The following is a 23,665-nucleotide window of genomic DNA, read 5'->3' on the forward strand; positions in this document are numbered from 1 at the left end:
TATGTTGTAATAACAAGGTATTTAATGTTGTGAAACGTATATGACAGTCTGCTGAGTTTTGCGTTTTGGTGCTTTTGTACTGTAGCCCGTGAAGTAGTGATGGTTCTAAAATGAAATAACTTTGAACTGAAGCTCAAAGCACAGCACTTTGTTAGCATTAGAGGTAAAATTTCTACATGAAGTAATTTTTTTTTTTTTGAAGAAGAAGTTTGTAAATGATCTGATGAAGAAAATGGGTACTCAGTTATATCTTTCCAGGTATTGCCATTTAAAAAATGTAAACTGGTCATAACACAACTGTGAGAATCTGGAAGGTTGTCAAATGTTCATTGTTTCTGCAGATGGTACATGCCTGCTGAACTCCGGAGTTGTTCATATGACTTGCACCGGCTTCCAGAAGGAGGTGAATTTTTACAGCATCTTTATTGAGAATGCCAAGAGATGTACTTTTTCTACGTTTTCTGTTGCACTGCTTTCAGTATCAGAGACCATTTTATGCTCATTCTGCCTATCCATACATGTAATTGCAATTGTATCCTGCCAGTTTTATGCAAATGGTACTGTTTTAGGTCCACTTTCAGGTCTGGAAAACTACCACTATCTCCTGTTGAAGCATGGTCAGGGATTGAATGTCTAGAAAGGAATACAGCATTGCTCTAGGAGTAAGAACAAAAATGTTGTGGAAAGCTGTTACTGCTTTATTACCCATCAGTTGAACTGCCTGCATAGCCTTGAGTTAGGGTTTTGATCCCTGATTAACGTGAAAAAGGAGGCCAGAATGGAGAAAATGAAAAATTATTTAACTGTTTAAGAAGAAACTGAAATACTTCTTTCCCTGCAAACTTGGCCAAATTATAACTTCCGAGCCACTGCAGAGGTTGTAACAAAGAATTTTGAATTAAGCTTCATCTCACTAAATATTTCCAATATAAATCAGCTTCTGCGCAATCAAGCATAGAAAGGGTCTTCCAAAGTAATTTAAAGTTGTGTGTTAGTTTTAGCTTGTATAGAATGTATTTTGTGTCAGTGTTCAGGGAAAAAGAAAGGCCTGTGTATTGACAGAGAAGCTAAATTAAGTGTTGCAAGGGCTGATGTTTTGTTTTACAGGGTTTTTTAAACTGACTGTAACTGTTAGTTTGGTTGCCATCTTTAAGACGCTATAGAGTAATGCTTACTCAGATTGCTAACCTAAAGCATATTAGTAATGCAACCTTTCTGTCAGTTTAAGTGAACATTTATACTATTTCTGGATAGTGGTTATCTAGAACATTAGTGATTGAATAATAATGCTGTATTAATCTGTAGTTTTTGATTGATGTTTCAGACCTTGAATTTTTTGAAGAAATCTGGTCCTTCAATAAGTGAAGCCATTCATGATAGCTACAATAGGTGTCTTGTAGCTGGTTTGCTGTCTCCAAGACTAGCTGATGTCCAGCCATCCAGTTTGAGTCAGGTGAGTACGTATCGGGGAATCAAGGGGGAAATATATCCATCTTGTCTGCCAGGGCCATAGAGGCTACAAGACATGTAATCTGATTTTCATATTATAAGTTGCATTGAAATGCAGGTGCTGACTTCCATTAGCAGAAATTATAGTGTTCATAGATCCAAACTACTCAGTTTCACTGGCAACAGCCCTAATAGATCTGTCTTTAGAGACCTATCTATTAATTCTGTGCCACAGATATGCACAAGAAAGCATGCAGGCAGTGCTGGTCATATGCAGCATAAAGCATTTTTCTGTCAGAACAGCCATCGTCCCTGTCAGTTTCTCAAGGCATTAGGTTCAGTACAATAGCTGACAATGGAGGTGTCTCGCTCAGATGCGAGCTATTGCAAACACCAGGTTGCTCCACTATACGTGGTCATTTGCTTCCAAAGAGGTGGGCTGTGGTAAATACTCTTGTCAGCTCTACCTGACCATTTCATCAGTACTTCTCCTTGTTTCTCCTTCATCAGTAGGCTTTTCTGCAGCCTCTCAAAGCAAATCTTCAGCTCTGTATCCTTTGCCTTGTACTACAGTAGTCCAATTTACTCCTCTTAGACTGCCCTCTTGTTGCTGCCACACCTTATTGACCTTCATGTCATGACACCCACTAGCTTCTATCTGCTTTATCCTGACATAGTGGCTTCACCCTACTCTGTCATAGGTTTTCCATTTACAGTGCACCAACCTTTCTTTCTTATCTGAATAGTTTCATGAGAGATGGAGCCTTTGTGAGGAACAGTCCATCTTCACCAATGCAGGATCTAAGCTAAATGATCAGCTACCTAGTCTCATCCTGTAGTGGAGCAAGTCGTAGAAAGGGGAGAGCAGTCTTCCCAGGGCCCTCATCTTCCTGTCTACTGGATTCTTCACCAGATTTGTGGAAATGCATTAGCACAAATAACACTTCTGTACAGTGTGGTAGCTATGATAAATTTCTTGGCAAGTTAACTTAACCTGTTTATTTTGCAAGCCTGATGTAGACACTTACAATCAAATTAGATGTTCTTATGACAACTCCAGTTTGGAAATAACTTGGGAAATCAAGAAATTTTTTTAATAACCTCTGCCGAATTGTGACTGTGTCGTTCAGAGGCTTGCTATATGTTTGAGCAGGGATTTCTTTTGAATGTTTGTAAGACAAATTTCAGAACCGGCGTCAAGAAGCTTGGTTTGGAGTTTTGTTTGCCACCGTAAGCAGTATTTGGTGTGTTTCCTTTTCTGAAACCCATTTTCAGAAAAAGCTGGAAGTTTCACATCTGTATTCTAATATGTAGAAAACGCTTTGAATGTAATGATTTTGCCTAGAAGGGAAAGATACTTTTGAAAGTGTTTAAAACAACAAACAAACAAAACACTAAAAAGATAAAAAGTAAAATTTTATGAAGAATCATTTCACCTGAAAGAAGTATCAGAACACTGCCAGCTGAAGTAAGCTACTACTAAGTATCACATGCCTGTGTGTACCTGTTATCCTTCTCAAGGATTACCGCTGCATTATAATACAGTATTTGAACAGCCTAAAATTTAAACCTCTTAGAATTTAAATGTTTCATTTCTTTTGTGTCATTTTAGAAAACTGTAACAATGTTTCAGGTGTCAGAACTGCTTCATGTCTTCATAGCCTAGAAAGCTGCTTGACCTTAGCTTCACTGTTTCCATGCAGACACTGCGTAGTTGTATTCGTTCTGTCTGCTTTGTTCATTCCTGATGGCAAACTTGTATACACAAAATGTGTAATGGGTACTAGCAGAGGATGTTACTGAAAATAGTTAATTGGAACTCAGTAAATTGAGACTGTAATTCAGATGCATGCAAATAAAGACTGGAATTAGCCTTCAGTCAGAGGAAAAGTTTAATGTATTTCTCGGACCAACAAGCAGTCCAGCCTGTGGCTAGAATTAAGAAAAAGAGTATGGAATTAGTTGCATGTGCACTAATTGACTTTGTGATGTCTGAAGGAGTACACAGTTAGAAACAAACACTTACTGTTGATGGTTCAGATATTGAAAGTATGTAAGATTCTCATTTTAATTGTCTCTGTTATGTTAAGGAGGAGCAGTTAGAAGCAGTATTGTCAGCTGCTGTCCAGACTGGTTCTTTAGAACTTCTGACTGGATGCATTAAACACTGGACATCTGAAGGTAATACTTCTTAAGTTGTTTTTATATTATATATTTGTTTAGCTTGAAATTGTGGATTAATTTCTTTTCTGTTTTCTTTTTTTAAAGAGCAGCCAAGTTCTGCTGCTAATTTACGGTTTGTTCTTGAGTGGACGTGGAACAAAGTGATCTATACGAAAGATGAATTTGACCAAATATGTGAGTACTAGTCTATCATTCTGCAAACATAAAATCATTCTTTCTAATTGAGTTTATTCAGTAATCTACCAGTATATGATATTGCATGCGGTTCTTTAAGTGTACTTTGAAACTCCAGAATTGCTCTGTGGTCTAATGATTTCATATTTATCTTGAAAAGGTGTTCCTCTCTTTGATGGCTCCTGCAACTTCATTGACCCACAAACATTACAGTCTCTTCAGCACTGCCAGTTGCTTTTGAGCAACCTTAGCACAGTCTTAAACTGTTTTCTAACAGAAGCACAAGAGCTTACTGAGAAAGGTTTGTAATAGTATTACTAAATCTTTGGTATGTTTTATTAATATTCGGAATTATGTTTGGGTTGTAATTGTGGAAACATGAGGTTTTTTTGGTTTAATGATTGGAAGAAAGTCAAATGCAGCTGGGAGAAGGGGCTTAAATCTGAGAAGTTCGGACTACCACTGAATATGCATTGAGTTCAGGGAAATAGTTGTTTGTGCAGTTCATGCAAGTGGGTAGGGGAGGCTACATTCAGCAAGAAGCTATGTAAGCAACTGGGTTGAAATTACAGCAACTGAATGTTTTAATTCTTAGCTAGCAATTTATAATTGCATGCAAATATTGTATTGCAAATTACTAGAAAATATAAAGGAAGCACAAATGAGTAAAGTTACTTACTTGAGCTTCTATAGCTTTTTGTGTTATAAATTGTTCTTGGCATATTGGAAAAAAAAAAAAGGAATATTCCTTTGCTGTAGTAAAAAATCCCTGCTAAGTGTAAAATGAGTGTCTTATGAGTGTACTTACTAGTTCAGGTTTTGGTTTTTTTTTTTTATTTATTTTAACCTGTAGTGAATCTGGTTCTTTGTACAGGTTGCTTTTTATTTTGGTGGTGATTGTGGGTTTTTTTTCAAATAAGAAAGTGATACAGGGTGAAAAATGCAAAGACAAAGATTTCTACTGTGTAATTTTTATACTGTATGTTTACAATGATGAAGGGAGTTCTGTAAAAATGAAAGGAATTGCATAACAAAAATCATCTTATGCCTTTTTTCAGGTTTTACAGACCTGACGAATAAGCAGGTGGTAACTAGCCTCATTTCTTTGTATGCACAAGTGGTCATCTGGTTCTGTCGGTCCAGTCTCCTTCCAGAGGGTTTAGGTAAGTGTAAACTGCAATACGTTTGTAACAAGGAGACTATCCAGGAAGTGATTCCTGTAAGCATGTGCTTAGCCATATTTTTGTAAATGTTTCGTCAATAATGAGTCCTGTTGGTTCAGTGACAGCGTATTCTGAAGTTCCATTGGTGAAACTGAAATTTTACTGTTTTTTCAAGTACATAGTGTAGAATAATACAAGCAGTTGCTTTCCTGGATGTTTTTCAGAAAGAGCAATAAGCTGCTGACTTTAAGGAGTTGCTTGTGTCCACAGCTTGAAATACTTGGGATTTTAAACAACTATTAAACCACAAATACTGGAGTGCTTTTTTTTTTTTTTTTTTTACAGTAACAGCGTTACTTGCATGTTTTGAACTTGTTATTTATTTCTTGAGGGAAAAAATACACCTTGGAAATACTTCTTTATTTGGATGGATTATAAATTCTATTGTTAGCCTTAATTGTCTTACAAATGCTCACATGACATGTTCAAAAACGCATTCCCTTTGAGAATGGGATTTTTATAGTAAACTTCAGGTTAGACTACATGTTTTGAATGTTTTATCCACTGTAAACTTGAAATGGCACTGGAGACAAGAAGGAATTGAGTCTTGTGTCTTATATCTCTTTTAGCAAAGGCAGCAACAGGATTGGCTTCTTTCAAAGTTGGAGACTTCTTGATGCTTAGCTTTTATGATCTGTATTTTTAGTCAAAAATTTAAGTTTAAAAATGTGATACTACTTCTCTAACACGCTTTAACTCTATTGCCTGTAGATGATGGTATGCATTTGTCTAGACCTTTCTACAATTATCGTCTGATTCAGAGCTACTATACTGGTCATCGACAGAAACTTGAGTGTTTATCAAGGTAAGCCTTACAGGAAAACTCTAGAACACTTCCACTGCAAATTCAGAAGTGGAAGCGAATGACTTTTATAGCAGCAGTTGTAGTTGTATATATGCTTGATTCATTTGCCGGCAGTACTCTTTGAGTTCAGTGATGCATGTGTTCTGTTGAACACAGAGGTTCCTCTCCTGTGTTACAATGTTTATATGTACCTCTGCTTAGTATCATTTGTTGATATCTTCATTTTTTTATAGCCTACCTAATTCATTGGCTAATCTGTTTAATTTGTTACTACTGAAAAAGATCATGTGATTAGGATAGGATCAGTCATCTCCAGTTCAGCAAAGCACAGCGTTCACAGAACAATTGTTTTGGGCACAGAAGAAAGCATGTTTTAAAAAAATTGTCTCTCTTATTGACTAATAATAGATGGAAATAATTGTATTTGCCTTATTTGTATTTCTCCTCTTAATCTCCTACTCGCAAGTACATTTGTGTAATTTAGTAAGATAGTCAGTTACATGCAGTTGGCACACCTAGTACTCTCCTGGCTGTTGGACAGAACTCACCTCCTAATGTAAACTCTGTTTCCTGGACTAGCTTACTAGCATATAGGTGATGTGCCTTGGATTAGATGATAATAGGTTCTTCTTTGGAAATCATACTGAAAACTAAATAAAAGACCTAAAGAAGCTTAGGCTATGGCACTGTGGACAAGGTGCTATAAAATGAGTTAAGGTGGAAGCTGGTGGTATTAGGTATTGACTTTAAAGTTCATTTTACTTAGCTTAATCTTCAAGTAACGTACATACAGGCTCGTGTGTTCCTTAGAAGCGTACAACCTCTAGTGTGCTTTTCCAGCTTTTTATCATTAGGAAGCTAAAGGGTAGCATTGCAGTCAGAAAGACTGATGGATTGCAGAAGGATGTAATTTTTAAAGGGTCAGCCATCTGTGATTGTAATGGTATGTGTATAGAAACATGAATGCTGCTTAAAATGATACTAAAATTTACCTGTATGTTCAGCTTTCTGAAAATAACTTTTTTTGAGTAACAAAAGCGAGGTGCTGAGAACAAAATCTGGAATTTCCATTATGTTGTCTCACAGCTGTGTTTTGGAACACTCCACTTTGAGCCATTAGATTTGTGGTAAAGAATAATCTTGATTCTGCTGTGTTTCGTGTTAGACAGTATGAGACTGGTTATTTCTGCTACTTAAAAAACTTTCTTTACCTTTTCTTTGTACTAAATACAATAAAAAAACCCACATGAAAACTGAAAGGTCATTGCAACTCTTCCTCTAATAAGAAAGCTTTTAGGATTTCTATTTTGAACTCTTTCAATAACTCAGTATGCTCTAACAAACATCTCTCTTCTGACTCAGAAATTTTTCATGTGTATTTCAAGTCATAGTCATGCCTTTGTATGTTTGTTACTTTCTTTGACTTGTGGGAGCTTTTTTTTTGTTTTGACTGGTGGAAATCTGTTATGCTGAGAGGCTGGAATTAGTATTTTACTCTGTCCAAATCCTTGCTATCTTTTGTTCCAGAGGAAAATGGGATTCTGACTGCTTGATGATTGATGGAATGGTTTCCCAGTTAGGAGACCAAGTTGAAAAGTTGTGGCGGAGAGATGAAGGAGGAACTGGGAAATACCCACCTGCTAGTTTACATGTGAGAGCTATGTTTACTGAAAATAACAACACAAAATCCCACCCAAAAGCCAATGATTTATGCAAGACAGGAGTTTTTAAAAAAATTTTCGTTTTTCGTTTCAGGCACTGCTGGATCTCTATTTGCTAGAAAGCATTGAAGAAAGCTACAAACATGCAATTGTATCCTTTGTAGTTATTGTTATTATACTTTCAGTATACACACATAAATGTTCTTAAATACTTGTCACTTGTGTGTTTAATAACATTTTAAAATTTATGCTTCAAACACAATGCAAGTGAAAACATTTAGTTTAGAATTAGGTCATAGACAGAGGCATTGTTTTATTTCTTTGGATTTTTTATGTTTTGATTATTTTTTTTTTTACTGTTTTGTTGCAGACTTTTCTGATATGAGAAAACAGATTTATTAAGAAGTGTTAAAGATAAACTCCCTTAGTTTTTCTCAATTTGACACAGGTTTTAATTTTTTAAAGCACCCATGTCTGTAGCAAATGGCTGTTTACTAGAATGATGCACTAAAACATGGTGCTTCAGAGCAAAAGGATTTCTTTACAGTGATTTACCAGTACCTGATTTTTGCCAAAATCATCTATTTTCCAGCACAGCTAATGGTCCTTGCTTTTGTTCTGTTAAAAGTACAGGCACACAGAATAATAAACAGACAGAAGAGCAAAGTCATGGGCAGAAACTTAATTTTTAAGCTGCTGAAATACACAGAATTGCTTTTGTTGTTCGTTGCCTAAACCGAGAGGGGAGCCTGGAGAGCAAGGGGTTAAAAAACGGTTGTACCTCAGAGTTGCCTTATTACGTCCCTAAAAAAGATGTCAGAAAATGACATACCAATGGGTGATCCATATATTGTTTTAAATCCAGTTTTAACCATTTGAAGCTAAGTTGTATGCTAAGGGCACAATAATTTACATTGGTTTGTATCCTCTGTAAATGAGGGAAAAAACAACTGTAGAATTTGTTTGCTTTAATAATTAAGTATTGGATGTTCAAATATTTTGAATGTCCAACAGGTAGCTCCACTGACTAAAGGGGGAGCCTGAGTTTATAACTGAAATATTTAAATATCTAAAGTTAAACTTTCTGAGTGCCTTACAGAAATCAAAGCATGTTTCTTTCTGGCTATTTATTCAGAATGCAATGTTGTAGTTAGGACCTGACTGTCTTCAGGCTGTGATAGCTCAAAATGGCAAGACTAATATGTTGGTATTTTCTGCCTCCTATGACTTCTATGTTTATGTGTCATTATGTTTTTCTAAATGTAATGTGATAAACTTTTGGTCTCACAAATTTATTAGCCTTAATTAGATACTTGATGTCAGACGATTTACTTGCTGCTAGATATCATGCATTCCTTTCCAAATAAAACAGAAACTTCCATTGACTCCTTCCCGACTGCCTTTGCTATCCCTTGGGGTCTTGTTAAGCTTATTCAAGGTTTTTGGCTTCTAGATCACAATGATTACGAAGTAAGTATGTTACAGTTTAGTTAGTCATACGTTACAGTACAAAGCTGTAATCTATAAAATGGTTTTAAAAAATTGGTGCTTAGCTAATAAGAGGTGATAAATATTAGAAGCTTTTTTGTAATACTGCTATGACATCTTCAGCAATAAGTTATCATTTGAAATTTTGTTTTAATTACTTTGAAAGGAAATTGATTAAAACAAAGTAGAAATCAGCTTTAATAGTGCTTGATATTTGAATATTCAAAGCCATCCGTTGAGGTGGTTTTCAGCAGACCAGTTGAGCACTTTCTCAAAAACAGCAGTTTAGGTACATTAAATATTAAAACTATGATCGTAGCAGCAAGATTTGAGACAGAAGACTGCAAAAGTGACTTTTCAGCGTAATTCATGTTCTTTCTGATGCTGAAGGTTGTTCTTTGCCTGTCACGAAGTAAATACCATCTGTTTGTCTGGGAAAATAACTTACTATTTAGTAATGTATTTATAAAAAGTGGTGTTTGAATACAGAGATTTGGTTAACCCAGAAAAGTGTGAATTACTCCTTTTAAAACACTCAGTTTGTTCTGTATGGCTAAGTGATTTTTTTTTTTTTTTTGGTGCAAGTACTTAAGAATTTTTATTTATGTCCTGTATCAAGTATTTCATTAGTTTGTCATCTAAGTTTAACACGCATTCACCGTTACTTAAGCAACTTTTGAATATTTTGTTTGCATGCATGTATATATATATATTTTAATACACCTGATCTCTAACTTCTGCAGAATTCGCTGGCATTGCTCTTTCATCCAGCTACAATCAAAACTGTATCATGGCAACATATGAGAATTATTCAATCCCTCATGTGCCAAGGGGAGCATAGGCGAGCCCTCAGATACATACAGATGATGAAGCCATCAATGTCAAGCAGTAGTGAAGTGCGGCTTCTCCTCACCGTGTTGTTGTCCAACAGGTAAAGAAATATATCCCACCATTTTGGCATTCAAATATTGTGAAAGTTGGGAACAAATAATACAAATCACAGTCCTGTAAATTTCCTTTAAACTTTGATACAGTAATCTGGGGGCATCTTTTTGGTTATACTATTAATATTCCTTTGCATCTCAAAAAAATTAATTAACAGGTGCATGGTGGAGGCTTGGGGTCTGTTGCAGCAACATACCACTAAGTTAAATGTAGAAGAGCTGTTAAAACACATGTATGAAATCTGTCAGGAGATGGGACTAATGGAAGACTTGCTGAAGCTACCTTTCACAAACACTGAACAAGTAAGTGTGGACGAGAAAAAAAATCTTAATCATCTCTTTGAAAAGAGAAGAGGCAGAATCATAATAGATTTTTGAAATGTGTTATTTCTCATAGGAGTGTTTGGAGAAGTTTTTACAGACCAGTGCTGGTGTTCAGAATCCTGAATTTCTTTTAGTCCACCATCTGCAGCGTGCCAACTATATCCCAGCATTACAGTTGAATCAGTCAATGAATGTTAATCTTACGGTAAGTTTAGAAGTTCTTTCAAGTGTGCAAGTTTATTAGGTGTTACTGTTTTTGATAGTACTCAATAAAAATCCTGCTTTGTTTTTTATACCATTCTTTGAAATACCAGGAATAAGTTTCTACACCTTAAGCTACGGCTGAACCTAAAAGTTGAACAAAATATTTCACTACTCCAAAGCTACTCTGTGAAGTTATAAATTAAATGTTACAGACCGTTGTTGACACCACTTACAATAGTTTGTTTGCATCTGAGGAATAAATGCATCTTTTCTGTCAGCCAATCTTAGCATTCAGTTCTTAGGATATGTATGTTACGTGTGGTTTAGACTTAAAAGTTGTTTGTGTCACTGTTTTCTGTGGAATGAAGAGTAAGTTGTGTGTCATCTCTTGTATCTTCCACACAACTTTATTTTACTAGCTGAGAGCAGTCTGGATGCCAATCCACAGGTAAAATTTGTGTGCTGGGTTTTTATTTTATTTATTTCCTCAAGTTATAGCATGAGTTCTGCAATTCCACAACTTTCATTTTGCCACTTTTGGTAAGTGGCAGAAATTCTAACTTCTTGTCACGGTTTGAGGCTGGGCCGGCCACTAACGAATGACAGATGCTCTCTACTAACCCCTCTCCCCTCCCAAAAAGGAAAAGGAGAGAGAACAAGGGAGAGAGACTTTACAGTTTGGAAAAGAAAACTTAAACAGCTTTAATGGAACAATAACAATAAAAGAAAAGATAAATAATAAGAATAAGGAAAATAATGAAATATATACAGTATGTACAAATATATACAAAACCAATACCGAACCCAACTCCCCCCACCCTGATGACAATACGTCACCACCACACCACAGGGCTGGCACGGGGGCGGTCCCAGGCTGGACTCAGCAGCAGACAGGGATGGGATACAGGAGCTGGACTCAGGCACTGGGTTCAGGGATGCATGGATCAGTCCTCCTCAGACGTCGGCCATCGAAGAAGAGGGGAAGAGACGAAGAGAGCGAAGAGGGCGAGACCCTCGTGATCTCTCAGCTTTATACTGAATATGACGTATATGGGATGGAATACTCTGTTGGTCAGGTTTGGGTCACCTGTCCAGTTCGCTCCTCCCTCTAGGTGCGACCCTTTTCACTCCTGACACCCCAACATGGAGTACAAGATTCAGCAGTGACCTTGGTTGCCATAGGAACAAGTATAAGCAAGGGCCTCTCTGCATACCATTCCTTGGTACGAACTATAAACACCAGGCCTTATCACTGCTAGGAGCAGTCACTGTCTGGAAAAACAGGCTGCTGTTTCAGAAAGTGCTGTTAGTTAGAGGAGACTTAACTGAAAAGTTAAAAGCACTAAAACAGAATTAGTTCTGATTTAGCCCAAACCAGGACACTTCTGTTTCTCAAACTAGCCAGATTAAATTTTGTGTTATGTGAACTTCTGTTATGAATCTGTGAGGCATTTGCTGTTTTCTGGAACCGTAGTTTTCCAGTGAACCAAGCTTATAAGGTGGTCTTGGAAGTTTTAAGTCCTGCATTTGAAAACTTTCATCCAGCCAGAACGTGTGTGTAGGTAGCTTTTTCTTACTCATTTTAATATTCACATCATTTTATCCAATATAATTTGCAGTTGTCCTGTATATTCAGTCATCTCGGACATTGGTGTTTCAGGAAAAGCAAGGGAAAGCCTGCTATTTTGTAAGCTGTTTGAAAATTGCAGGTGATAACAAATATATCGGAATGAGGTTCTGCAGAGTGCCAGAATTCTTTTAACTTAAAGTTGTACATTCTGTTGTTAATTCTAGTCCACCTTCCACTTTGCTAAAATTACCAGAAGAAATTGGTATGTGCTGATGGGTAGAACTTACTGCACAGGAAGTTTATTCACTAATTAGATATAGTTCTGTGTGATCAACTTCTTGTAATTAATTTTTGCTTTATGCTTTTCATTCATCAGAACGATCGTGATCCTCGCTTGAGAGAGAGAGCAGTTGCCAGAAATTCTATATTAGACCAATATGGCAAGATCCTTCCTAGAGTTCAAAGGAAGCTGGCTGCAGAGAGAGCCAAGCCTTACCATTTGCCTTCATCCGTCTTAAGAGAAGGTAAATTTCAGGGGTGTGAAATATAATGGACAACTAACCATGACTTTGATAACACAAGGCTGTTATTTTTTCCCTCATGCTTTACAGTCGCCAGACCAAAGCCATTATCAACAGTAACGAAACAAGCTAATGCAGGAAATGTGCGTACCAGAGCAACTTTCATCAGTAATGTATTGTCCAAAATTGAAGAAGTATGGGTAGGAAATGAGAAGAAAACTAGTTTCTCCCGGTATGATAGGTAAGCAGTCTTTTAACAAAGTCGAGTCTTGAGCTACATGTTTGGAGAGAGAGAGAGAAAAATCCATTTGAAATATGTTAAGTGTTTTGGAAGGAAGGTGCACCTGAATAAAGCTTTGTTTGGCTTTTTTGCACTTAACAATATCTAACCTTTAAGATTCAATGCATCATAAGTAATATTTGAAGAAAGAGTTTTTCTGCTATGATAATCGTATTTATGGAAATACATCTATTTACATTACAGTAAATGTGTTTACAGAATTTAAGATAGCTGAAACTAAAACTATGATTACCATCAAGCTATTGGTGTATGGATTTTGATAGACTTGACTGTGTGATCAAATAGTAATCTTCTAGCACCTCCTGCCCAATTTCTATTTTGTTTCTGTTCTTTTTACTTAAAAATAGGCAGAATTATAAGGAGCTGAAAAGAGGCTTGTAGTTGTCAGTTGATTTTGCTACAGCTGGTCTGGTCAAATGAACTTGAACTCTGATATGATTTGACTTCAGGGGAATGAAAGTCGGTTACATTTTCCTTTTAATTCTAGTCCTAGAGCTACAGAACCACCAGTCATACCACGTCCTCTCCCTGATGGAGAGTTGTCTGATGCATTTGTTGGGACACCACTTACAAAACTTTCACGGAAATGTTCCAGGTATAGTAGATCTACATAATGAATATTTCAAAAAGGTGTTGCTTCTTTATATATGCATGTGTGTGTGTATGTATATGTATACTTTCTGTGTTTGCAAAGTGTTCTGTTTGCATGTAGGTTTGTATCTGTTAAAAAAAAGGTCAACTTAGGGATACAACTAAGTGGAGAAATTGAAGTGGTCCCAGCATTGAAATGCAGATGAATTTTCTTCTGACATGAGAACTACATCACTTTTGCAACTTAAAATTGGATTACTCTTGCCTCAGAGGCAGTGATTTAGGAAATTAAGTATGAAGTGTAAAGAAATAATTTAAAAAAAAGAAAATGCCTGTAACTTGTTCATAGGCCTGATGCATCACCCCAACAGTGAGGGTTCACCCGTATTTCTTGTTCATTGACTGTTTTTGTTACGTGTCACCTCAGATTTCTTGAACGTGGCATGATTTTTTTTCATTTATTTATGTTCGTATTTAAAATTGTATATCTTAACAGATTGCTGGATTTGGTGGTTCGTCCTGTTCCTTCATGTTCTGCAGCACAGGGTGGTAGCTGGCAGTCACCGTGCACAGCTTCTACTTCATTCATGGCATCCAGCCCACTGAAATCAAATATGCATGGTTCCATCTTACAAAAGAAATTTTCAGGAGCATTGGAGCTGAATTTACTAGAGACTCCTCTTGTGGTTAAGGTTTGTATTTTGAACAAACAGTAAGAACCAACCAAACCAAAAGCCTGTAAACTTTGCTTAAAATGAAACCACCAAAGTATTTAACACAAACACTGTTGGATTCAAATTGTGGAATGTTTTCAGTATGCATGTGGTTATTGTATACACAGTCTTTTTGGAAGCAGAATGTTGGGAACTGTCTTGAAGAGGGAAAGTTTAGTTCCAAGTTACTTGCGGTATGCATGTTGTTCCATAGCTTTGTGGAATACACTTGTTTTATTGCATGGAATGAAGTAAGTTAAAACCGGACTTTTCAATATATTTGGGTACTTATAGATGCAATTTGTAGCTTAACCATCTCATTATTATGCTCATGCTCAATAGCTCTATATTTTGACCTACATACCTACAATCAAGATTGTATATGCTTCAGTTTCTTAATCCAGTTAAGCTAATGACAACTAAGTGATGTCAGTTAAGTGATGTTAGTCTCTGTCAAATGCAATGTTTTTTGGCAGTAGTTTTACTTATTAGTTGTTTGTGTTAAACTGTATTTCCATTCACTGCCATCAGACTCTTACCGTGTAAGGAAATCACATTTGACCTATCTTCTTGGTGCTGTTCTTTTTGCCTTTGCCTACCTGAACAAAATAGTTGTGATCTCTGAATTATAACCTTTTTCTTCTTATTAAATATTATTCATATCATTAAACTAGTTTAATTATCTACCTTTTAAACCCTTTCAATACTGTAAAATCTTTTTTTGAACTGAGGTAAGAAGACCTGAATGCTTCTAGATGAGGATGTGTAGGTATTTTTACAGCAGTATCACTTAATTTAGTCCAGTGCGTGGATTGATTAATTAGTGAAAAAATTAGTTGTTGCTTTGCTGATTGCCATTCACATGGCAATATTCAGTCACTATATCTGGGGTAACATTTGAAATTGTGTGCCTTTTAGAAGAGCAGTGTAGAAATTGCAAAAATTACTGGGATGGGAGATAACATTGCAGACAACAAGATCCGTATCCTTGTTTCTTCAGGAAATTAACTGGAAAAATAGCATTTTGTGTTGGCATTAAAAAAAACCAAAAAAAACCCCAACAACAACAACAAAAAAACCACCAAAAAACATGGGGTTTTATCATTAAGATTTTTTTTGTACCTTTGGAAAAAGAGCAGTGTAGATGCTAGACTTAGTCATTTCTTCTGGTACAAACTCAGTTTGTAATTTAAACTAATAATTTTGACAAATGAAGTCTTCTGTTTTGAAGATTTAACTGGCTTTAAATTAAATAGTTTTATTTCTTTTTGTAGAGAGCTAAAATTTTGGCCACATCTGCTTCTGCTTCTGGTTTTCCTGGGTTTACTCCTCAGTCTATTCTCAGATCCAGCCTTCGCACCACACCCCTAGCAACTCCCTCTGCATCTCCAGGACGATCAGTTACTCCTCCTCTACGAGCAAAGGAACCTAGAATATCTTTCAGGGAAGAGAACTCTAATGCAAAATGGACTGTTGGGGTAAGCTGGGCTGTAGTTAGTGATTTTTACAGTTAAAGTCTTTATAGACCAGTGTTTGCCAAAACTCCTTATATTGAGAACTGGAATTGCAAATCAGGTGGGCAGACTTGAATTTGGTCAAAGTAGTTTATGTTAGACCATGTGTAACATCACATGCCTGCATGGACTTAATCATCATAAATGTCAGTGACCTTGGTGGTTTTTACTCAAGTGTTGTTAGGAGGTGCGATTGTTCCACATTGCTAGTTCAGCTCCCGCTATACGTTTTCAAATGGTGGTATGTCAGGAAGGTGAGGAATACAGATTGAGCAAGTTGTTTGGGTTTGTTAAACTTTGTGAATTAAACCTCTTCAAAAGCAACAAAAGTCATGAGCTGCACTTGCTTTCAGTCTCTATCTTCACAAGGCTGAGTTTACCTAAATTATGGTAGAAATAGACTCCTGATGAAGAGCACTGTACTGTTGTCTGTTCTCTAGCCCTAAAGTTCTCAGTTTTGCTTCTTGCCTTGCACCAGGGATAGTATTCATATAGTTGTCAAATGAGGTTGGTCTGTCTGAAAGTTGCCCCTTTCTACTCCTCGTATTGTTCTGGCAATTGGATTCCCTGGTTCAGCTTGACACTCAGTTGCTGAAGTGAAGTAACATACCAAAATCAGGGGCAGAACAGGGGCATATGCTAATATCTACATGTATGAGCCCTCCATACATGTACTAACAAATTGTCATAGTATGTTTTTGTTACACCTATTATTGCCTGTTATAAAGAGCTACTCAGTTGTAACAAGAGGCTACCTCTGCTATATAAAGTACATACTAACAATGCAGCGTGGCCAGATTAATTTGCTTGTTCCATGCTACGAGCATAGTGAACACTAAAATATTTTAGTAGTGCATACAAGTTGAAAAGCCAAGCATAAAAAAAGAGAAGTCTTGAGCTATGATTTTAGGTATGCAAAGCTCCCGCTTCTTGAAAACACAGTAGTGAACCCAATGAACAGCCTTGAGATGACAGTATAAGCAAGCATGTACAAGACCCACTTCATCTAATTCTCCAAGGTCGTGGAAACTCAATAAGCAGTCAAAAGTGTGCTTTAAAAGCTAAGGTAGTGCTAGAATGAGAGTTAATTTTGTAGCGCCTTGCTTAAGGTGACACTTGTAAAACTTAAAAATACCGGTATCATTTATTCTTTTTTTTTTTTTTCTTTGATAAAAAGCATATGCATGTTATTGATCATGAACTTTTTTTAAAGGTAACGGAAGATGACAAAGCACTATCTGGAGCTTCATCTGAGCATCATCATGGAGTGGTGGAGGATGCTTGGTCTGAAAGTAGGGATAAAACAACTCTGTTTACGCTGAGCAATCCTGAGGATCATCGTGCCGAAATTGAGGAGTCTTCAGAAAGCATACCTGGAGATGGTTTGGAGAAAATGGATGCCAGCAAAGAAAACAGTAACTTCTCTGTCAGATCAGACCAAACTACTTTGGAGTATCATGATGCAAAATCACCTGGTGATTTTGAAGATGATGTCATCTTTATAGCTGCTAAACCAGCTAATTCTGCCACTGAAGAAACTGCTGATTTTCAAGAGTCTGAGAAGGAAGAAGACAGGGAAATGGTTGAAGATAAACCTTTGCAGATGGAACAACCAGATTCATCAGAACTAAGAAAAGAACCTGGTGTGTTTCATCCTATGATAACCTGAATTTCTGAATTTTTCAGATGTCTTCAAAAGGTTAAATTACTGCAGCAGTTAATGATGAGTGTTCACAAGTGTCCTAGGCACTTCCTTGTCCTAGGCTTTTAAAATTGCAACTATGTTTTGAGTCCTTTTTTAGGTATCCTGGACATTATGAATGTATACTGCTTTTGGCTGGTGTAACTGCAGCTGAGAGGCAGCAGTGATTTGTGGGAGTTTTGTGAGGGATACAAGCTGAAAGCTTAGGCTTCTGGTTATGTTTTAGGCATGCTTCTGTAGTCTGTAAGTTTAGTGTATGGTGTGCTTTGACTAGAATTTTTTTTTTTTAACCACCTCATTAGTGCTCAGTTAAATAGTTTCCTTCTGGAGGTGAGTTTGCTTGTGTATCTGCTTCTCATTACAGTTATGCTTGCTCATTTTGCTGGCTTAACAGCTTATGCAGCCTTTTCTAAACCTATTTCAGCTGGTCTTTGGTAATTCAGCTCAATTCAACTCGTTCAAGCCAGTCCAGGTGCTGAGGATGTGTTCATGTGAGCAGATCTGCTGGCAGATTAGAAGAGATGTAGGCCACTAGCTCTGGTGAGCAGTGATGAAGAGCTGGGAATGAAAGTAGTACCTGATGTGCAAACACAGCTACAGTCCGTATTTGACAAACGGAGCTCAGTCTGTTCAACTCCTTATAAAAAAAGTTTGCTATTGATGGGGCATGCATGCAAGTGTCAGAGTTTAGTGTCTGAGGTCTTGAAACAGTTCATAGCAGTGAGTGTGTATCCAGTATCAGTGCATCATATGCAGCCTGATTCAGTCCTAAGTCTGAGATGATTCTGGAGGATCCTGGAGAGTGATTGTTGCTGTTGAAGTTCCTCGACTCCTTTTCTTTCTCAATAACAGAAGTGCACAGATACAAACTCCATATACATGGGTAAAAGAGATTCTCCAGATCTGAGTGTTTCTAGTAAAACAGGTCAACACATTTGCCTGTACTATTTTAGCTGTCTTATATTTGGACAAGAAATCAAAGGTGCTTTTCATTAAGGTAGTAATCATTAAAGAATAACGTTATGAAGAAGCTTTGTCCTTGCTGGGCTATGGTACAAACAGTTCTGTACAGTCTCAGTATTCTGGAAGCATTAGAGGGCAGTCAGTATAGCTCTGATTTGGCCTGAGCTAGCAAAATTATCCCAGTCTGCAAAGGCAATTGCTAGATGTGGAGGCAGCAGACAGTTGAAACAAAGAAGAGGAGGAGAATGTTTCTAAAATTGAACCTGTTGAGATAAAAGCAGGTTAGCATGCAGTTTGGTTTCAACACCACCAGTCAATCACTAGAGAAAAGAACAAGAAAAGACCTTACATACATTCTTGTAGAAGAGAGGAAATGGAGTCAGGAAAAGAAAGAAGCATTGCTTGAATCACATAAATATCCAAAGAGAAATAGAAAACTTACTACCCAGTTTTAAGAAGGAGGGATGTTTTCTGAAGTTTTGATGTATTAGGTCAGTAACATACCAAGTTTAGTTTGTAAACAGAATATCAATGGTCATTTTGTTTTCTTGATGGAAATTATGCATCAGACTTCTTGTTTTTCTGGAAAGAAGAATTCAGACCTTCTGTGCATTTGAAGTCTTGGTAGCATTATTTTGTTAAATCACTATCCTAGATGAAATGCATAAAGGCTTGCTTTAAAGTCATGAGTGTTTTAAAAGAAATGATATTAAGTGCAACAGGGAAGTCATGCATCTGTTTATTTTTGTAGGATTTGTGGAAGAGTCAAATGCTGAATGTCTTACCCTTCCAGAGGGTGGTAAATTAGTGTTTAAAGCTGCTGAGGTTGCTACTTTTGGGACTGCAAGTGAAGGGTAAGTTTATAAAATAGGTACATCTTTGGGTTCACACAACGTGTAATTGCTGGCTTGCCTGTGTTTGAAAACTATGATTTCAACCTGGTATTGGTACTTTCCTATATTCTTAAATATAACAGCTTTTCTATTTCTTTCTGTCTGAGAACAGACTTAATTTGGCCTGAATACAAGTCAAATTGACTAGCTGTCAGTTTGAGCCTTTTTTTCTCAAATCATTGCAGACCCCAAAGTATGGTGATGAAGACTTCATTCGACAGGCTATAAACCTTTTCACAGTTTGTGGGTTACTAAGCAGATACTGTGAACATAAGCCCTGCTTTTGTCTGAGAATTGTGTAGCTAAAAACTATGCCTTAGATTCCTGTAACTTTGGTGGGTTTATTTGGGGGCTTGAATACTTTCTGGCAGTATTTTATACACTTAATTACAGTTTTCTCTGTGTGCTCCATTAGCATCTATTTGTTTATGGAAGGGGAAGCAGTTTTCTCACCAGATACTTTAAAAGCTGCAACTGCTTATTGATAAGGACAGAATGTTAGCAGTGAAATAATCCTGAATTTCAAGTGGTGACTTACACTGGCACAAACTTTTGTTCAGTTTGCTCTAAACCTCCAGTATAGCAATTGCACTCTTTCTACAGAAGACAAATAATATGTTATTCTTTAATACAACTCCATTGTTATGTTATTATCTACTGCTAGGTAGCTGGGAAGAATGTTAAGTACTTGATGTGTTGCATAAAATGAGTTATGAATTGAACGTGGATATGTTGGTAAAAGAATTTCTAGTTTTTCTTAATTTTTGCTGTTTTGAATCTTGAAGATTTTACAGTGAGAAAGTAATTGGTAAAGGTCTTGAAGGTTTGTTTTGAAGCTTTATGACTAATTTCTCTCTTACTGTTCATGAAGGGAAACAGTCCACCAGGAGTCCAAAATGTCCTCTTCATCAGAAGAAAAAGCCATACCAGTTGCAACAGATCCACAGCTTTCTGAATCCCCGGAGGCAGACGGCGAATGTATGTACAGTATGTTGGAGTTATGTGAGTTAAGGTAGCTGAACTCCTGAAGTAAAACGTGTAGTTTGCCATACCACTACAGGTGTCTCAGATTGAAGTGGTAGTAGCGTGTTACTGTTAACTTTCATTAAACTGTAGAGAGAATACCCTCCTCAAATAAAGTCCCTGTAGAAAATGAATAGGGAAATGCATTTCCCCCATTGAGGGGGAAACATAGTAACAAAGGCCGAGGTACATAATGCCTTCTTTGCCTTAGTTTTTGATAGTAAGAGCAGTTGTTCTCAGGGTACCCAGCCCCCTGAGCTGGAAGACAGGGATGGGGAAAGGAACGAAGTCCCCGTAACCCAAGGGGAAATGGTTAGCAACCTGCAACCACAACACAAGTCTACAGGGCTGGATGTGATCCACCCAAGGGTAGTGAGGGAGCTGGCAGAAGTGCTCACCAAGACACTTTCAGTTATTTACCAGCAGTCCTGGCTAAACGGGGACGTCCCAGTTGACTGGACGTTAGTAAATGTGACGCCCATCTACAAGAAGGGCTGGAGGGAGGGTCTAGGGAAATACAGGCCTGTCAGTCTGACCATGGTGCCAGGGAAGGTTATGAAGCAGATCTTCAGTACCATCACATGGCATGTACAGGTGATCAGTCCCAGTCAGCATGGATTTATTAAAGGCGGGTCCTGCTTTGACTAACCTTCTATGACAAGGTGACCCGCTTAGTGGATGAGGGAAAGGCTGTGGGTATTGTCTACCTGTACTTTTAGTAAAACCTTTCGTACCATTTCCCACAGCATTCTGGAGAAATTGGCTGCTCTTGGCTTGGATGGGTGTGCTCTTTGCTGGGTAAAAAACTGTCTGAGTGGCTGGTACCAAGGAGTTGTGGTGAATGGAGTTCAGTCCAGTTGGTGGACAGTCACAAATGGTGTTCCCCAGGGCTCAGTATTGGGGCCAATTCTGTTTAATATCTTTTTTTTTAATATCCAGTGAGCTGGACAAGGGGATCGAATACACCCTCAGGAAGTTTGCAGACAACACTAGGTTGAGTGGGAGTGTTGATCTGCTTGAGGATAAGGAAGGCTTCTCAGAAGGATCTGGTCAGGCTAATTGTATGAGGTTCAACAAGGCCAAGTGCTGGGTCCTGCACTTGGGTCACAACAACCCCATGCAGCCCTACAGGCTTGGGGATGAGTGGCTGGAAAGCTGCCCAGGAGAAAAGGACCTGAGGGTGCTGGTCGACAGCTGGCTGAACATGAGCCAGCCGTGTGCCCAGGTGGCCAAGAAGGCCAACAGCATCCTGGCCTGTGTCAGCAATAGCGTGGCCAGCAGGAGTAGGGAGGTGATTGTGCCCCTGTACTCGGCATTGGTGAGGCCGCCCCTCGAATACTGTGTGCAGTTTTGGGCACCTCACTGCAAGAAAGACATTGAGGTGCTGGAGAGAGTGCAGGGAGGGAAACGAAGCTGGTGAAGGGTCTGGAGAACAGGTCTTATGAGGAGTGGCTGAGGGAACTGGGGTTGTTTAGCCTGGAAAAGAGGAGGCTGAGGGGGGACCTTACTGCTCTCTACAACTACCTGAAAGGAGGGTGTAGTGAGGTGGATGTCGGTCTGTTCTCCCAAGTAACAAGTGATAGGACAAGAGGAAAGGGCCTCAAGTTGCACCAGGGGAGGTTTAGATTGGGTATTAGGAAGAATTTTTTCACTGAAGGGGTTGTCAAATTGGACCAGGCTGCCCAGGGAAGTGGCAGAGTCCCCATCCCTGGAGGTATTTAAAGGGCGTGTAGATGTGGTGCTTAGGGACATGGTTTAGTGGTGGACTTGGCAGTGCTAGTTAATGGTTGGACTTGGATGCTCTTAAAGGTCTTTTCCAGCTTAAACGATTATATGATTCTATTCTATGTTGATAAAGATATTGAGAAAACTGGCAGAATTTAAAATATTAGGAGGAGAGATCAGTATGTATTTTAGTGTTATACACCACTATTAATTTGACTGCTACGGGATCTGCTGCTTGAGGTATTATTTTAAAAGATGAATCGTCCTTGGTGTTCAGGCTGTGAAGAATAACTAGCTATCAGTGTGACTTTCCAGCCATTCTTTCCTCTGTTCTTTTTCTGTATGGACTTGGCAGCTGATTGTCCTATTCCTCTTTTTTTTTTTTCTCTTTTTTTTTTTTTTTTATTTTTTTTTTATTGTGAGGCTGCCTCTGTTAGGAGATAGACAGTTGTCATGGTTTGACCCCAGCCAGCAGCTCAGTCCTGCACAGCTGCTCACTTACACCCCCTGTTAGTGGGATGGGGGAGAGAATCGGAAGGGTAAAGTGAGAAAACTTGTGGGCTGAGATAAAGACAGTTTAATAGGTGAAGCAGAAGCCACTCAGGCAAGCAAAGCAAAACAAAGAATTCATTCACCGCTTCCCATTGGCAGGCAGGAGTTAGCCATCTCCAGAAAAGCAGGGCTCCATCACCTGTAACAGATACTTGGGAAGAAAGACACCATCACTCCGAACTTCCTCTCCCTTCCTTCTGCTTCCCACCCAGCTTTATATGCTGAGCATGACATCATATGGTGTGGGATATCCCTTTGGTCAGTTGGGGGTCAGCTCTCCCAGCTGTGTCCCCTCCCAGCTTCTTGTGCATCCCCAGCCCACTTGCTGGTGGGACAGTGTGAGGAGCAGAAGTGGCCTTGACGCTGTGTAAGTGCTGCTCAGCAGTAATTAAATGATCCCTGTGTTATCAACGCTGTTCCCAGCACAAATCCAAAACGCAGCCCCCTACTAGCTGCTGTGAAGAAGATTAATTCAGCCAAAACCAGCACAAGAGTTTTGGCTTCTAGTTTCTGGAGAAAGCACAAAATATGTGCCAGGATGGAGAACTGTATTGTTGGCTCCTGCTCCCTCTGTTACTTCCTGTTGCTTAAACCTGTGTCATTTATATAGCAGTTAAAATTATATAAATCTTTTCCAGCTGTGATAAGTATCCTTGACAGCGAGGATGTGGTCAGTACTCATTCAGAAAATCACCTTGAGGGGAAGTGTGTGGATTTACCTAAAGAACGTAACCTGGAAGCAGCTGATGTTGAAGAAAATGTTCCTTTTCTGCAGGAAGAAATAACTGTTTCTAACAATCTTCCTAAAACTAAGGAAAAGAATGTAAGTAAACTATTTTCCCATTTTCTACAAAATAGAAAAGACTTTGCAAATTGAGGACAGTCCTGACTTTAGTAACAATTAGAAGGCACGCAAAAACGTCTGTTTCTTTAGCTGGTTAACACAAGTTAAGACCTCTTTATGTAAGGACAGATATGTTTTTCTCCTACACATTTTCTGTACCTAGAACACAGACTAGAACTTGTCAAGACTTGGGCCTTTGAGAGCTGTAGTAGTACCAAAAAAAATGCCTGTACTCTTTTTTAAAATAACCATGCATTCATTTGGTTTCACCAGAACTTACATGTTTCTTATTTGACT

General features: G+C 38.1%; 1 protein-coding gene across 1 annotated transcript in view; it reads left to right on the top strand.

The window, feature by feature from the left end:
• Positions 1-23,665, top strand: part of AHCTF1 (AT-hook containing transcription factor 1) — a 50,488-nt gene that overhangs the window by 19,738 nt on the left and 7,085 nt on the right. Inside the window, exons 11-32 of the mRNA XM_086482332.1 lie at positions 342-403; positions 1,325-1,453; positions 3,540-3,630; positions 3,718-3,807; positions 3,968-4,108; positions 4,866-4,970; positions 5,742-5,835; positions 7,363-7,486; positions 7,591-7,647; positions 8,820-8,966; positions 9,728-9,915; positions 10,087-10,231; positions 10,326-10,457; positions 12,403-12,550; positions 12,638-12,788; positions 13,336-13,443; positions 13,936-14,131; positions 15,427-15,630; positions 16,880-17,309; positions 19,083-19,185; positions 20,096-20,202; positions 23,163-23,347. Of these exons, the coding sequence (XP_086338458.1) occupies positions 342-403; positions 1,325-1,453; positions 3,540-3,630; positions 3,718-3,807; positions 3,968-4,108; positions 4,866-4,970; positions 5,742-5,835; positions 7,363-7,486; positions 7,591-7,647; positions 8,820-8,966; positions 9,728-9,915; positions 10,087-10,231; positions 10,326-10,457; positions 12,403-12,550; positions 12,638-12,788; positions 13,336-13,443; positions 13,936-14,131; positions 15,427-15,630; positions 16,880-17,309; positions 19,083-19,185; positions 20,096-20,202; positions 23,163-23,347 (3,137 nt within the window). The remainder of the gene's footprint in view (positions 1-341; positions 404-1,324; positions 1,454-3,539; positions 3,631-3,717; positions 3,808-3,967; positions 4,109-4,865; positions 4,971-5,741; positions 5,836-7,362; positions 7,487-7,590; positions 7,648-8,819; positions 8,967-9,727; positions 9,916-10,086; positions 10,232-10,325; positions 10,458-12,402; positions 12,551-12,637; positions 12,789-13,335; positions 13,444-13,935; positions 14,132-15,426; positions 15,631-16,879; positions 17,310-19,082; positions 19,186-20,095; positions 20,203-23,162; positions 23,348-23,665) is intronic.

This window comes from Leptosomus discolor, chromosome 2 (assembly GCF_034619465.1).
Source record: "Leptosomus discolor isolate bLepDis1 chromosome 2, bLepDis1.hap2, whole genome shotgun sequence".
Taxonomy (NCBI): Eukaryota; Metazoa; Chordata; class Aves; order Leptosomiformes; family Leptosomidae; genus Leptosomus; species Leptosomus discolor.